We start from the raw sequence: 14,648 nt of genomic DNA, 5'->3' as shown, positions 1-14,648 counted from the left end.
TGATCTCTGCGTGGGAGACCTGGGTTCGAAACTCCCTTGGCGCATCGAAGTTTAAGGTGACAATGTCACAACCGTTACACAAGTATCGCAGAGAAATTTCAAAGTATACTCACAGTTGCATGAGGGTTTCGGACAGACAAACGCTAGGGTTTGAAAGCTCAGCGTTGGATTTGTGTGGTCCAGTAACCAGCCTTATAAATGTTCAGAATGGCCCGCTTTTGCAGTAAGACTATTGGATTACACTCTTTAAATGTCGACCCCCATACTTCCACACAGTATAATATGTAAGGAAGTATAAGTGAGCAGTAAATGATGTACATTTATACAGGATTGCTACTGACTTTAGACATTTTACCTTGAATATAGTTAATATGTTGTCTCCATGTTAATTTCTGATCAATAAATACCTCTAGACATTTTTATCTCAGAAACTCTTTACATTTTTACATCACATGTTTTTAACTCGATATCCCCCTCTATTTCCTTTCGATTACCAAAAACCATGAATTTAGTTCTTAATATTGAGAGATAATTTATTAACATCAAACCAAGTTGAGAATTTCCATCTCACTTTCAATATCAAACAGAAGTTCCTTTAAATTACTTCCTAAGCAATATAAATTTGTATTGTCTGCTTGTACTGTCTGTTTTCCAAGTAGCTCTTCAGCCAAGAGCAGAGAGCAGTTTTCATTATACAGCACACGTGTATATATTTATATATATATAGTGACGAACCTGATAGGATGCAGGTTCGCCACGGTTCAAATACAAACAAAAGTGAAGGTCCACACAAGAGCAATATCAATCAATACAAGTATTTATTGATTAGGCGGTAAATCCAAGTGGGTAAATCAGTAGAATAGTCGGGTTCCGTTCCGGGGTCGATACACGATACAGGTGTAGCAGCCTGAATATTCTACAAAGTATTCAGTAGTGCTAACTAACTGTTACTTTCCCTGTGTGTGTATAACGTGTGATTTACAGTGTTCCTTTGGATCCTTGTACCGGATCTCCTCTCTGGTAAACAAGAATACACTGAAGACTCTGGCAGGAGCACTCATTCAAGGGTACTACGACTATGCTTGCACCTCATGGTACCAAAGCACCTCAAAGGCGCTAAAAACAAGATTACAAACATCACAAAACAAACTGGTCAGATTACTACTGTGGGCTAAAATCCATTTATTTATGTCCCTAGATACATTTATCCATGTCTTTTATTATCATGTATTATCATGTATACATCTCAGCATGTCTGTATCTACTGAGGTGGCAAAAAATATATTTGTGACCGGAAGGGTCAGTGCAGCTGTTGCTAAAAGCCACAAGCCCACAGACCAAGGACTGATGAAACGACGGTTTTGGCTGACCAGAGGAACTAATATGTCAGGATCTGCATTATGTATAATATCTATGAATCAATCCATTTATCTATTGTAAGAATGTATAGACAAATATCTACAAATGTGTGTACCATTAAAATGTGTTATTATTATGGTATTAAAACAAGCAAAGGCCTATGTGTCACCATGACCCCAGCTGTCCTTCTAAACCACCAGGAGACAGAAGAAATTATAGATCCTTGCCATTTCAACTGTTTACCTTATGTAGTCATTTGTTAAAGCCCTGAACCATGCTGCTAATTTGGAAGAGAACCACCTCATTCGCACAGAACACCAACCAGAAAAACTATAAAATGACAATGTGATGGAAGGGGCGGGACACACTTTTGCTGTGCCACCAAAAGCTAAGTAGGACCGTGTCCACTCTCAGCTGTTTGTGTAAATACTCTGTAATATTGAATATTCACTCTGTAATAAATATTTTATTGCTAACACCCTCTCCTCATCTTTCAAGGTAAATTAAAAGAACGCTTTAACACTACTTGACCTTACTCCTAGAACCCACCTCACCCCTGCCCACTTTGACTACCTAGGATGGCTTAGAGTAGACGACAGAGTACAGCAACTTGCAATGGGCCTGGTCTACAAGATACACTACACAACTAAGGTACCCATGTACATGTCAAAATACTTCCCAAAGGTCAGTGAATACCACGACCACAACACCAGAGGGAGCTCCACAAATCATGTTAAACCCAGATTCGGCTCAAACAAGGGACTAAACATGTTTAGCAATTATGCCACATCAATGTGGAACGCCCTACCCAAAGCTGTAAAGGAATGTGAATCACTACCCACGTTCAAAACCACTCTCAAAGAGCACCTACGGGAGACTGCAATTCGAAACTGGCCCCTGTAAATGTCCTAACCCAACCCCCTCCAATGTACAGTAAATGTCCTAACCCAATAACACACGAGACCCTCTTCTTGGGACCAAGTAAGGTTTCGTCGATATTCCAATGTACCGTTTCCCCCACCCAACCCCCCCCCCACCCCACCCACCCAACCACCTCCAATGTACAGTTCCCCCCCCACCCAACCCCACCCCACCTACCCAACCCACCCCACCTACCCAACCTCCTCCAATGTACAGTTTCTATGTCAAATGTATATACTCTTTTTTAGACGCTTTTTGTATCACAAACAGTACTGTATTTGTAAATCTGGTATGTCATAAATGTATAGATGTAGCAGTACTGTCTTACTTGTAGTGTAGGTTACTTACTTGTAACTTCGGGTTTGATCCAAGGAGTAAGTTGCCCCATATTGCTCTGTAACATTTCTCTTTTTGTTATAGGACCGACTAGTAGGATTTCAGTTTTGCCCTCATTTAATTTTAGGAAGTTGTTCGTCATCCATTTGTTTATTGCTAAGAGACAGGCGGAAATGGAGTTTATAGCTGTGTGATCATTTGGTTCAGCGGACATGTACAATTGTGTGTCATCTGTGTAACTATGGAAACATACATTGTGCTTTCTAATGATGTCTCTTCAATGTTCAATGTTCAATGCAATGTTCAATGCAAGTAAAGCACTTTAAACTTTAAGTATGACTAAATGCTTTCTTGACTATATATATAGTAACTGTTCCAAAATGCATAATTCCTATGTATTTTAGGGGTTTTGGGGGCTAGCTCTTTTTAATATAAATGTCAGATTGTTTTATTTATTTCATAGATTTCTATGCATTTCAGGAGTTTGGGGGGCTGGCTCCCCAAAATAATTAAATAACATAACCCTAACCTAACCCTAAAACCGAAATAAAGTAAAAAAAAAATAGTTACAAAATCCACCCATTTTCGCCCAAAAACCGGCCAAAACCGGCAAAATGCGCACCCACTTCATATACTTCTGTTTCCCCCTGTGCCCCAGTAGAGTGCTGGGTCTAGATACGCCCCTGCTTCAGAACATCCCACTCCACTGACACATGCCTTTTTTATTTGAACGACCACATCAAACAAGAGGTGGACGCAAGCAAATACTGCGGCATGGTCATGCTGGACCTACAAAAGGCCTTCGACACTGTCAATCACTCCATTCTGATTGACAAGCTAAAAGCAATTGGTTTTGATAGTCTATCAGTGAGCTGGATGCAATCCTACCTTCAGGGGAGGGAACAGATGGTGGAGGTAAACGGTACCCTATCCCCCCCCCCTCACAGTGAGCTGTGATGTTCCACAATGAAGCATACTAGGACCGCTACTGTTCCTAATTTATGCAAATGACATGTCGTCAACAAAAATATTTCATCAACTAAAATATACAGTACGTCTCCTCTTCATAAGAGTTTGAGGTTTTCTGTTTGAGGTAAAAACAGCAATAAAAAGTCAAAACTTGCATCTCCACATCCCAGCCCAGACGCCTGAATACTTTTACCAATGGATTTCCAGTTTCGCGTTCGCGTTCTGCGCTCTGATTGGCCACTGACGTTTCTGGTAGCGCCAATCGTGTGACGCCTCTTTCTTTCACCGGTTAAGCTTAGGCACTCTTTCGAAGTTGGTTAAGGTTAGAGTTTGTCTTAGAGCAGGGCGATAGAACACCAGCCCTGATTCCATACTCTAACCTTAACCAACTTCGAAAGAGTCGCCTAAGAAACGTCAGTGGCCAATCAGATCGCAGAACGCGAACGCGGAACTGGAAATCCGTTGGTAAAATAATAGACACAGCCCCGACACGAATAAGGCAGATTGGGATCATTATTCATGACAGACAGCAGAGACCCGCCGGTGCTGATAGCGGATATCATCGAGCTATCAGCTATTTAGCTATTTCTAAACCTAGCCGCATTTCTGGCAGACGCTCTCTGATTGGCACTGACTGACGCTCTCTGATTGGCCACTGACATGTTTGCCCAATCGCGTGACGAGCTGTGTCTTTGCCCATTTCCGCGTCGAACAGCCTGCAAACTACCTGGCGTTCTATCGCCATGCTCTAAGACAAACTCTAACCTTAACCAACTTCGAAAGAGTGCCTAAGCTTAACTGCTGAAAGAACTTGCCGTCACGCTCTAAGACAAACTCTAACCTTAACCAACTTCGAAAGAGTGCCTAAGCTTAACCAGGGGAGAAACAGGCGTCGGCCAATCAGAGAGCGTCTTGCCAGAAATGCGGCTAGGTTTAGAAATAACACGACTAGGGGCCTCCACTACACACTAGTAAAAAAAATAAAAGAGATACGAAAAAAAAATATATATAATCAGATCCTCATCCAGCATTTACTTTCACAGCATCTATATTGACTACTAGTATCATCTCATCTCTTCTCTATCTATTTTTATTCAATTTTTTGTATTGCAAATAAAAATATGATTGATTGTTTGATAATGAGGGGTGAGAGACGTTGAATCTACGTGACACTGACGTCCAGGTCCAGGGGTCACTGTCAGGTCAGTTGACCACTGATCGCGAGAATTGCACTTGCAAGTTGATCAAGTAGGCTAAGACTCGAATAGTACTGTATGATCATATGACACTCAAAAAACATGGATAAAAAAGTTAAACGGTGGGAAAGTGGGGCTGCTAAGTTAAAATCTAAACAGGAAAGGGACAGAAAGAGCGCGTTACTTCGGCAAAGCATACCAACTATCAGGTGTTCTTTGAGAGTGTTTTTGAAAGTGGGTAGTGATTCACATTCCTTTACAGCTTTGGGTAGGGCGTTCCACATTGATGTGGCATAATTGCGAAACGTGTTTAGTCCCTTGTTTGAGCCGAATCTGGGTTTAACATGATTTGTGGAGCTCCCTCTGGTGTTGTGATCGTGGTATTCACTGACCTTTGGGAAGTATTTTGACATGTACATGGGTACCTTGGTCGCGTAGTGTATCTTGTAGACCAGGCCCATTGCAAGTTGCTGTACTCTGTCGTCTACTCTAAGCCATCCTAGGTTGTCAAAGTGGGCAGGGGTGATCAAGTCCTTTTAGCTTGGCCCTCAGAGCCCACCACTTCTAAATATTCTCTATATTTTTTAAAGTGACATATAAAAACGCCACTGTGCATGCGTGCACGTGTATGTGTGTGTGGGGGGGCCTCCACAAGAATCTGGCCCAGGGGCCTCTGAAGTCTTAATCTGGCCTTGCTAATACACCCCTATAAAATCTAATAATTTGTCCAGAATTCCATAATGGTCTATTCTGTAGGTGGAGAGATAACAGAGGAGAGAGCATACAAGTAATTATCGTACATTATCTCATTGTACTAACTTCTAAAGAAGAATACCGGTATATTAATACAATTCATTTTGCTGGGGGTCTTTTACACCATTTCTATTTGATTTGATCAGAACAACGCATTGAATGTGTGAAATGTATGCCAGCTGGCATGTTTACACTTTACGCAGGTCTCATAGTGTACTGTATTAACTGCCACCTGGCATGTTTACACTTTACGCAGGTCTCATAGTGTATTAAGAGAACAGTGCCTGGATGCGTTCCATTGAATGGATTAGTTTGTAAAACCTCTACATTACAACTCAATCCAGAAGAATGGACCATTTTCACACAATTAATTCCATTGAATGGAAGATTCTTAATAGATCAGGTGGATTCATACACCATTAGGCTATGTGCAATATACAGACTATATATGTCTATTAAAGACCTGTGCAAAGAGAGGTATCCTGCATGCACACTTTATACGCACCATAGAATAGGCCTATGGCTAAAGATGAGGCAAACCACACATTGTAAGTAAAAGTTTTATTTAAATAGCCCGCTCTTCTCATTGCTTTTTGCTCCTCCTGGTGAGAGTTGTAGAGCCCACGGTCAAAGTCTGGAACAAGCACAAGAGACAAGACACATTGAGTTTGTGGTCAAGATAATGAATGAATGAATGAATGAATGAATGAATGAATGAATGAATGAATGAATGAATGAATGAATGAATGAATGAATGAATGAATGAATGAATGAATGAATGAATGAATGAATGAATGAAAACTTTATTTAACAGATTGCAGAATGGGTACAATACACACAATATACTCAATTGTTAAGGGAATGCAGACCAGAGAAAGACATTTGTCTTGTTTACATCAGGGTCCCCCATTTTCAATTCATATTGACATTTATGATACTCAACATACATGACATTTATGGCATAGGGACATACAGGTATTTAGTACTGATACATTTGTGACATATACGGTATTCAAATATACAGTACTGTTACCCATAGATCCTGACAGAGTATATACATATGATGGGGAGGGGACTGTACATTAGGAGGGGGTGGGTGGGTGGGAGAGAAATACATACGGTGGTGAGGAGACTGTACATTTGGAGGCGGTGGGGGTGGGGGGTTTGGACATTTACGGTGGCCAGTTTCTAATTGCAGCCTCCCGTAGGTGCTCTTTAAGAGCGGTTTTGAATGTGGGTAGGGATTCACATTCCTTTACAGCTTTGGGTAGGGCATTCCACATTGATGTGGCATAATTGCGAAACGTGTTTAGTCCCTTGTTTGAGCCGAATCTGGGTTTAACATGATTTGTTGAGCTTCCTCTGGTGTTGTGGTCGTGGTATTCACTGACCTTTGGGAAGTATTTTGACATGTACATGGGTACCTTAGTCGTATAGTGTATCTTGTAGACCAGGCCCATTGCAAGTTGCTGTACTCTGTCGTCTACTCTAAGCCATCCTAGGTTGTCAAAGTGGGCAGGGTGAGGTGGGTTCTAGGGGTAAGGTCAAGTAGTAGTCTGACCAGTTTGTTTTGTGATGTTTGTAATCTTGTTTTTAGCGCCTTTGATGTGCTTTGGTACCATGAGGTGCAAGCATAGTCGAGAGATTGCATTAGGCTATAAACAATTCATAATATACAATATTATATTCAGCAATATGTGTTGCTTTTGTTTGATCATACAACAGTGCTTTCAGGTGTGTGTGTGTGTGTGTGTGTGTGTGTGTGTGTGTGTGTGTGTGTGTGTGTGTGTGTGTGTGTGTGTGTGTGTGTGTGTGTGTGTGTGTGTGTGTGTGTGTGTGTGTGTGTGTGTGTGTGTGTGTGTGTGTGTGTGTGTGTGTGTGTGTGTGTGTATGTGTTCATGACATACCTCAACCATCTCTCCTCCTTTGAGCTCTTGGATGTGAGTGAACTTGCCAGTGTTGCAGACCAACTTTCCACCCTCCAGATTGACAATGCACTGGGGGTCAAAGAAGGAGACATTAATTATTATCAATCAGCGAAAACAGACATGAAGCACAAGGAGAGTTGAGCTAATCAATGGAAAACATGGCATGGTCTCTGGGCCATTAGATGACATGCCGTGTCAGAAACTACTTGTAAGCCTTAAGTAATCTCTTCGGAGACGGTTTTACAAGCAGTTCTCTGGAGATTGTTTGTTTTATATGCTATCCATGATTTCACACTTTCCAATGCAAGATCACCGTACCAACTTATTAAGTTCAGTCAAAGGCAAATATCTATGACATTTTATAACGTTGTGTATGATTAGGCAAAGTAGGATTATGCACCTTGAGCTTCTTGCCGTCCATGGTGGTGATATCAGCTTGCCAACAGTGAAGGAGTTGGTGACAGACTTTCCAGGTGTTTTGGCGGTGATGACAAAGTCGTTACCATTCTGCTGAATCTCAGTAATGGGCTTGATGTCCTTGGCTATCTTGATGATATCTTCTGTGAGTCCTGGTGGACAAGAGAAGTTCATCAATATTCAATATTACGGGGCGCCCGAGTGGCGAACCACATAATGCACTGCGTCGCAACACGGCCGTCCCGGGTTTGACTCCAGGACCCGTCTATCTCCCATTCTTCCTCTCTCTCTCTACCGGACTGCCCGGTAGTAAAAAACTATAAAAATCTACCAAAAACATAATTTAAAAAATATATAATAATTCAATATTACACTTACTGTAGATTTCTGTATATTTTACTCTATATTTTATATTAGAATGTATAAACATAACATAGGAAATGTATATCCCGGCGCTGGGTATTTTTATTCCTAGGCTTATTTTATTCTTCATTCGTGACTTGTTTTGTCTCCCTAAATGTTTACTGTTTACTGTGAGCGATTTGTAGTGCCAAATTTCCCTCGGGATGAATAAAGTATTTCTATTCTATTCTATCAGAGCACATAAGGTGTGTGTGTGTGTGTGTGTGTGTGTGTGTGTGTGTGTGTGTGTGTGTGTGTGTGTGTGTGTGTGTGTGTGTGTGTGTGTGTGTGTGTGTGTGTGTGTGTGTGTGTGTGTGTGTGTGTGTGTGTGTGTGTGTGTGTGTGTGTGTGTGTGTGTGTGTGTGTGTGTGTGTGTGTGTGTGTGTGTGTGTGTGTGTGTGTAGCAGAAAGATCTTGAAAGCTCCATTTGTTTTGGAAATGTGAAATGCTACTTGTTAGATTATAATTGCTAAGATTCAATTATTGTAGATCAACGTCCAAAATTGCCCACTTTTTCTGTACATGAGGTTATAACATTATGGAAGCTGTAACATTCAGAATGATTGTAGTATATATATTTTTTTCATTCATTTTATTTTGTTTCGTACAGTTAATCTTTGCACAATATCACCAACATTTTAATTTTTTTAACATGATACACCCATGGCCGAAAAGGAGCAGGATGAAGAAAACGTATGTTTCCTGCCCTCTTTCAAACTTCATATTTATTTTAACATAATGGTCAGCTCAAGTGCACCTTACAGCTTCATACCATATAATAATAATCATTACCATAACTATGATAACAATAATAATAATAATGATAATATGACCATGAATAATAATAACAATAATAACGGTAATAATAATAACAACAACAATAATAATAATAATATTGCTATAGCTACAAAAAAAAAAAAAAAACCTGCGTTGCGAACCTCAGATGCATGGAAAAGAGAAAAAACTAAAAATAAATAAAATCAGATACAGATAAATGTATACCTGCTGTTCATATGTTCTCATTGTTCTGTATTTAAAAGTATTTTTTAGTTGATTTTTTTTTACAGTGCTTCAACTGAACTTTGGAAATTACTCAATAATCAACTAGGATGCAGTAAAAAACTTAAAACCAGATTCTCAAACATAAACATAAAAACGGACAACACGCTCATCACAGACAAGCTGGATGTAGCCAATTACTTAAACATTTTCTTCACAAACATAGCCACAACACTGGTAAACAAACTACCCTCCCACTCAGGGCTTTATGGGGTAGAACACATAGTAGCTTACTACAAAAACCTAGGGGTCCGCAAGGACGACTTCAAGCTGGAAATGGTAACAACAGATGAGGTACTCAATAAACTGAGCGCCCTCCAACCTAACAAGGCCACTGGCCATGACAACATCCCCTCCAAATTCCTCAGAGACTCAGCAGCCGCCATCACCCCAATCATCACACACATAATAAACCTCTCCATAAAACAGGGACACGTCCCCAAGGACTTCAAAATTGCGAGGGTGACCCCTCTGCACAAAAAGGGCAGCAAATTAGACCCAGGCAACTACCGCCCTGTTTCTATTCTTACCTCCATCTCGAAAGTCATGGAAAAAATAGTCTACGAACAGGTCGAAAAGTACCTAGCGGAAAAAAATCTAATCTACGAATTCCAATCTGGCTTCAGAACATCCCACTCCACTGACACATGCCTTCTCTATTTGAATGACCACATCAAACAAGAGGTGGACGCAGGCAAATACTGCGGCATGGTCATGCTGGACCTACAAAAGGCCTTTGACACGGTCAATCACTCCATTCTGATTGACAAGCTAAAAGCAATTGGTTTTGATAGTCTATCAGTGAGCTGGATGCAATCCTACCTTGAGGGGAGGGAACAGATGGTGGAGGTAAACGGTACCCTATCCCCCCCCCTCACAGTGAGCTGTGGTGTTCCACAAGGAAGCATACTAGGACCGCTACTGTTCCTAATTTATGCAAATGACATGTCGTCAGCTTGTGACTGCAACTTGTTCCTGTTTGCGGATGACTCAGCCCTGCTGGTCTCTGACAAGAACAAGTTACAGGTTGAAAAAACCCTCAGCTCGGAACTAGGCAGAATCTGCATATGGCTCGCTGATAACAAACTATCATTACACATGGGCAAAACAGAGTCCATTCTCTTCGGTTCAAATAACAAACTCAGCAAGACCGACGGCTTCTCAGTTACAGTGGGTGACAATATTGTCACAAGGAAAGATGAAATTACCTACCTGGGTTCCATCCTAGAGGCTAATCTCTCCTGTGACAAAATGGCATCCAATGTAATAAAAAAAGTCAACCAACGAACTCGATTCTTGTACCGGATCTCCTCTCTGGTAAACAAGAATACCCTGAAGACTCTGGCAGGAGCACTCATTCAGGGGTACTACGACTATGCTTGCACCTCATGGTACCAAAGCACCTCAAAGGCGCTAAAAACAAAATTACAAACATCTCAAAACAAACTGGTCAGACTCAGACTACTGCTTGACCTTACTCCTAGAACCCACCTCACCCCTGCCCACTTTGACAACCTAGGATGGCTATAGAGTAGACGACAGAGTACAGCAACTTGCAATGGGCCTGGTCTACAAGATACACTACACGACCAAGGTACCCATGTACATGTCAAAATACTTCCCAAAGGTCAGTGAATACCACGATCACAACACCAGAGGGAGCTCCACAAATCATGTTAAACCCAGATTCGGCTCAAATAAGGGACTAAACACGTTTCGCAATTATGCCACATCAATGTGGAACGCCCTACCCAAAGCTGTAAAGGAATGTGGATCACTACCCACTTTCAAAACCTCTCTCAAGGGACACCTACGGGAGACTGCAATTCAACACTGGCCCCTGTAAATATCCTAACCCAACCCCCTCCAATGTACAGTCATTTACCTAGTATGGTTTTGTCAATAGTCCAATGTACAATTTTGTTTGTTTGTACAGTGTCTCCTCCCCCCCCCCTCAATGTACAGTTTTGCTTGTTTATACAGTGTGCCCCCCCCCCCAACCACCTCCAATGTAAATTACCCAGTATGGTTGTCAATATCCCAATGTACCCAACCCCCCCCCACCCAACCTCCTCCAATGTACAGTTTCTACGTCAAATGTATATACTCCCTTTTCTTGACTCCTTCTGTATCACAAACAGTACTGTATTTGCAAATCTGGTATGTCATAAATGTATAGATGTAGCAGTACTGACTATCTGTATGTCATGTATGTCATATATGTCCCGATGAATTGAAAATGGGGGACCCTGATGTAAACAAGACGAAAGTCTTTCTCTGGTCTGCATCCCCTTAACAATTGTGTGTATTGAGCTGTACTGTATTGTACCCATTCTGCAATCTGTTAATAAAGTTTTCAATCAATCAATCAATCAAAACTCTTTTAAAAGAGAATTCCAGAGTTTGACTCCCACCACTGATATACACATCTGTTTCAGGGTTGTCCGTGCAGCACACTGATGTTTAAAATGACCTTCCCTTCTATGCTCTCCATTCTGTGATATGAGGACAAACCTGTTTTGTAGATTGGCTGGTAATGCTTTACTTTTGGCCTTGTACATAACTACTAATGTCTGTAACTTAACTAGCTCTTGCAATTTCAATAATCCAGAATTAATAAATAATGTTAGTGTGTTCTCGATAGTCTGCTTTACAAATAATCCTAATAGCTCTCTTCTGTAGGAGATACAGTGGTTTTATATTACTCTTATAGGTGTTACCCCATACTTCCACACAGTAATTAAGATAAGGCAATATGAGTGCACAGTACAATGTTTGCATTGCTTTGTTATATAATACATATTTAACGTTATTCACAATAAAAATACTCTTAGACATTTTTTTCCTTACGTGTGCAATATGAGGTTTCCAGGTCAATCTTTCGTCCAGCAATACTCCCAAAAAAACGCAGTTCTGTAATTTCAATATTAACTCCATCTATTGACAATACAACATTTTCCTCTTTTTTTCTCTTGCTAAAGATCATAAACTTTGTTTTTTTCACATTTAATGATAGTTTATTTTCCTTAAACCATTTCTTGAATTTATCCATTTCCTGCATGATAATGCTTGCTAAAGCTTTTAAATCATATCCTGAGCTGTAAAAATGTGTGTCGTCCGCAAATAATACACATTTCAATAGTTTTGACACTTCACATAATGTCATTAGACTCCACCAATTACAATATTTTGCTCAGGTAAACCCTGAGGTGTTCCTCACCCATGGCCCTGAGAAACTCCTCGTAGTTCTCCTGGATGTACACCTGCCATGTTCCGCTGAAGGCCATGTCTTCTAGAAGGTCTGGATACTCCCTCACCAAGGTGGGCTAGAGCCTGCACAGCTGTGTGAAGCACAAGACAATGTAAAGGAGGCCAGCATCCTACCGCACCTTCTTATACATGCAGCTAGAGGGGGGCCGGAACTATGTGTAATCAGTAATGAAAGCCTCTGTAGTCATTCTCACTGTTTGAACAACCCAGAGTTCACCGGCACCCAGTCGTGCCGGTGGCAGCTATAGGGACACGCTGTGCCGCACCAGCTCCCGCCAACAGTGAATACCACAGGTAAACGATCTGAGGTTCAAAGACTGGAACAGCTGGGAACAGTGCTTTGCAAGGTGTGGGTTTATGCATACCGCACCTTATGTGAATACTGTATACTTCATCAGAGCATATATTTAGCATTTTTTTTAAATTATATATTAGATTAGATTTAGACTATTGGATTATTAGATTATATATTGCATATATTTGGCATTTAGCATTTCGTTTTTTTAGATTATATACTAGATTAGATTTAGACTATTGGATTATTAGATTATATTGCATATATTTGGCATTTAGCATTTTAGTTTTTTAGATTATATATTAGATTAGATTTAGATTATATATTGTAACTATATTTATTGTAGGGCAAAATAACTGGGCATACATACCCTCATCTCGCACCTTGTTGCCCATATGCACATGTCCAGAGTTAATTGTATATTGTTTACACTGCCTTTTTATTCTATTTTTATTTTTACTGTACTATAATTCTGTGACCTGTATGTCTTCTACTACCTGTACCTCCCCTCCCCCTCCCCATGCTGCTATGATACCTGATTTTCCCAAGGGGATCAATAAAGGAATAACTTATCTTATCTTTATCTAACCAAAGCCATTGCAAGTTAATTGAACCATACAGTAAAAGTGTTGAATACAACTCTGTATAGGCTAGTGGCAGTATAATAGCAGGGAAAACCCACCCCCCTCAAATCAGTTTTTGGAAAATCATATTCATCCTGGAAATGTGGGTCCCTGAAAATTAAAATGTGAAAATTGTGGGCCTTTGAAGCCCATTGAGAATGTAAAGTGATTTTGATCTATAAATAAATCTGACTTGACTTGAAAACCACTGGGCTAGAACACCAAGCACAGGGCCGCAGTTGAAATGGATAACATTTTATATCATTACATTTATTTTAAAAAGGACGGAGTGTCTTTGGAAGGCTATGCTCTGAAGGCCCTTGCTGACCTGCAGCAGAAGTTAGGAGGGAGCCACACAAGTCTATTGCTGTACCCTGAATAGGCCACCAGGGGTCTCTCCTGCTACCTTCCAATTCCTTAGTACCACTCTAGTGGGGTGACACATAATTCTATGAGTGACACACAGCAAGTGCAACACACAGATGAGCACTTGCAAAGAAACCAGGTCAAACATGGGTGACTTCCTTGACACCATGAGGCCTGCTCTGAAAGACGGCTCTCCTCCTCGACACCATGAGGCCTGCTCTGAAAGACGGCTCTCCTCCTCGACACCATGAGGCCTACTCTGAAAGACGGCTCTCCTCCTCGACACCATGAGGCCTGCTCTGAAAGACGGCTCTCCTCCTCGACACCATGAGGCCTGCTCTGAAAGACGGCTCTCCTCCTCGACACCATGAGGCCTGCTCTGAAAGACGGCTCTCCTCCTCGACACCATGAGGCCTGCTCTGAAAGACGGCTCTCCTCCTCGACACCATGAGGCCTGCTCTGAAAGACGGTTCTCCTCCTCGACACCATGAGGCCTGCTCTGAAAGACGGCTCTCCTCCTCGACACCATGAGGCCTGCCTAGCCTGTTCTGAAAGACGGCTTAACTCCATGACAACAGGTGGGTAAAGTGCATCACATCACATGGTGGTTATGGTGCCACATCCACCACACAATGTTAGAATCAGTGGGCTAAATGTGCACTCGCTGCATGTTCATGCAGTATAAGAGGTGTGATATCTTGCAACCTCACTGACGGGACAAACCACTCACATGTCACATTTCTGTACTGTTGCT

General features: G+C 41.2%; 1 protein-coding gene across 1 annotated transcript; it reads right to left on the bottom strand.

The window, feature by feature from the left end:
- Nucleotides 1-6,117: 6,117 nt before the first annotated feature.
- Nucleotides 6,118-12,627, bottom strand: fabp10a (fatty acid binding protein 10a, liver basic; the record flags this gene model as incomplete). The annotated part of the gene is given in 5 exon segments (XM_084336646.1): nt 6,118-6,168; nt 7,442-7,531; nt 7,863-7,897; nt 7,900-8,031; nt 12,561-12,627. Coding segments are annotated over 5 exon segments (375 nt in total).
- Nucleotides 12,628-14,648: the final 2,021 nt, after the last annotated feature.

The sequence above is a fragment of the Notolepis coatsorum genome, assembly GCF_963971535.1.
Source record: "Notolepis coatsorum genome assembly, chromosome: 19".
In the NCBI taxonomy this organism is placed as follows: domain Eukaryota; kingdom Metazoa; phylum Chordata; class Actinopteri; order Aulopiformes; family Paralepididae; genus Notolepis; species Notolepis coatsorum.
The sequence above is the reverse complement of the archived record's forward strand: the minus strand, read 5'-3'. Positions and strand labels throughout refer to the sequence as shown.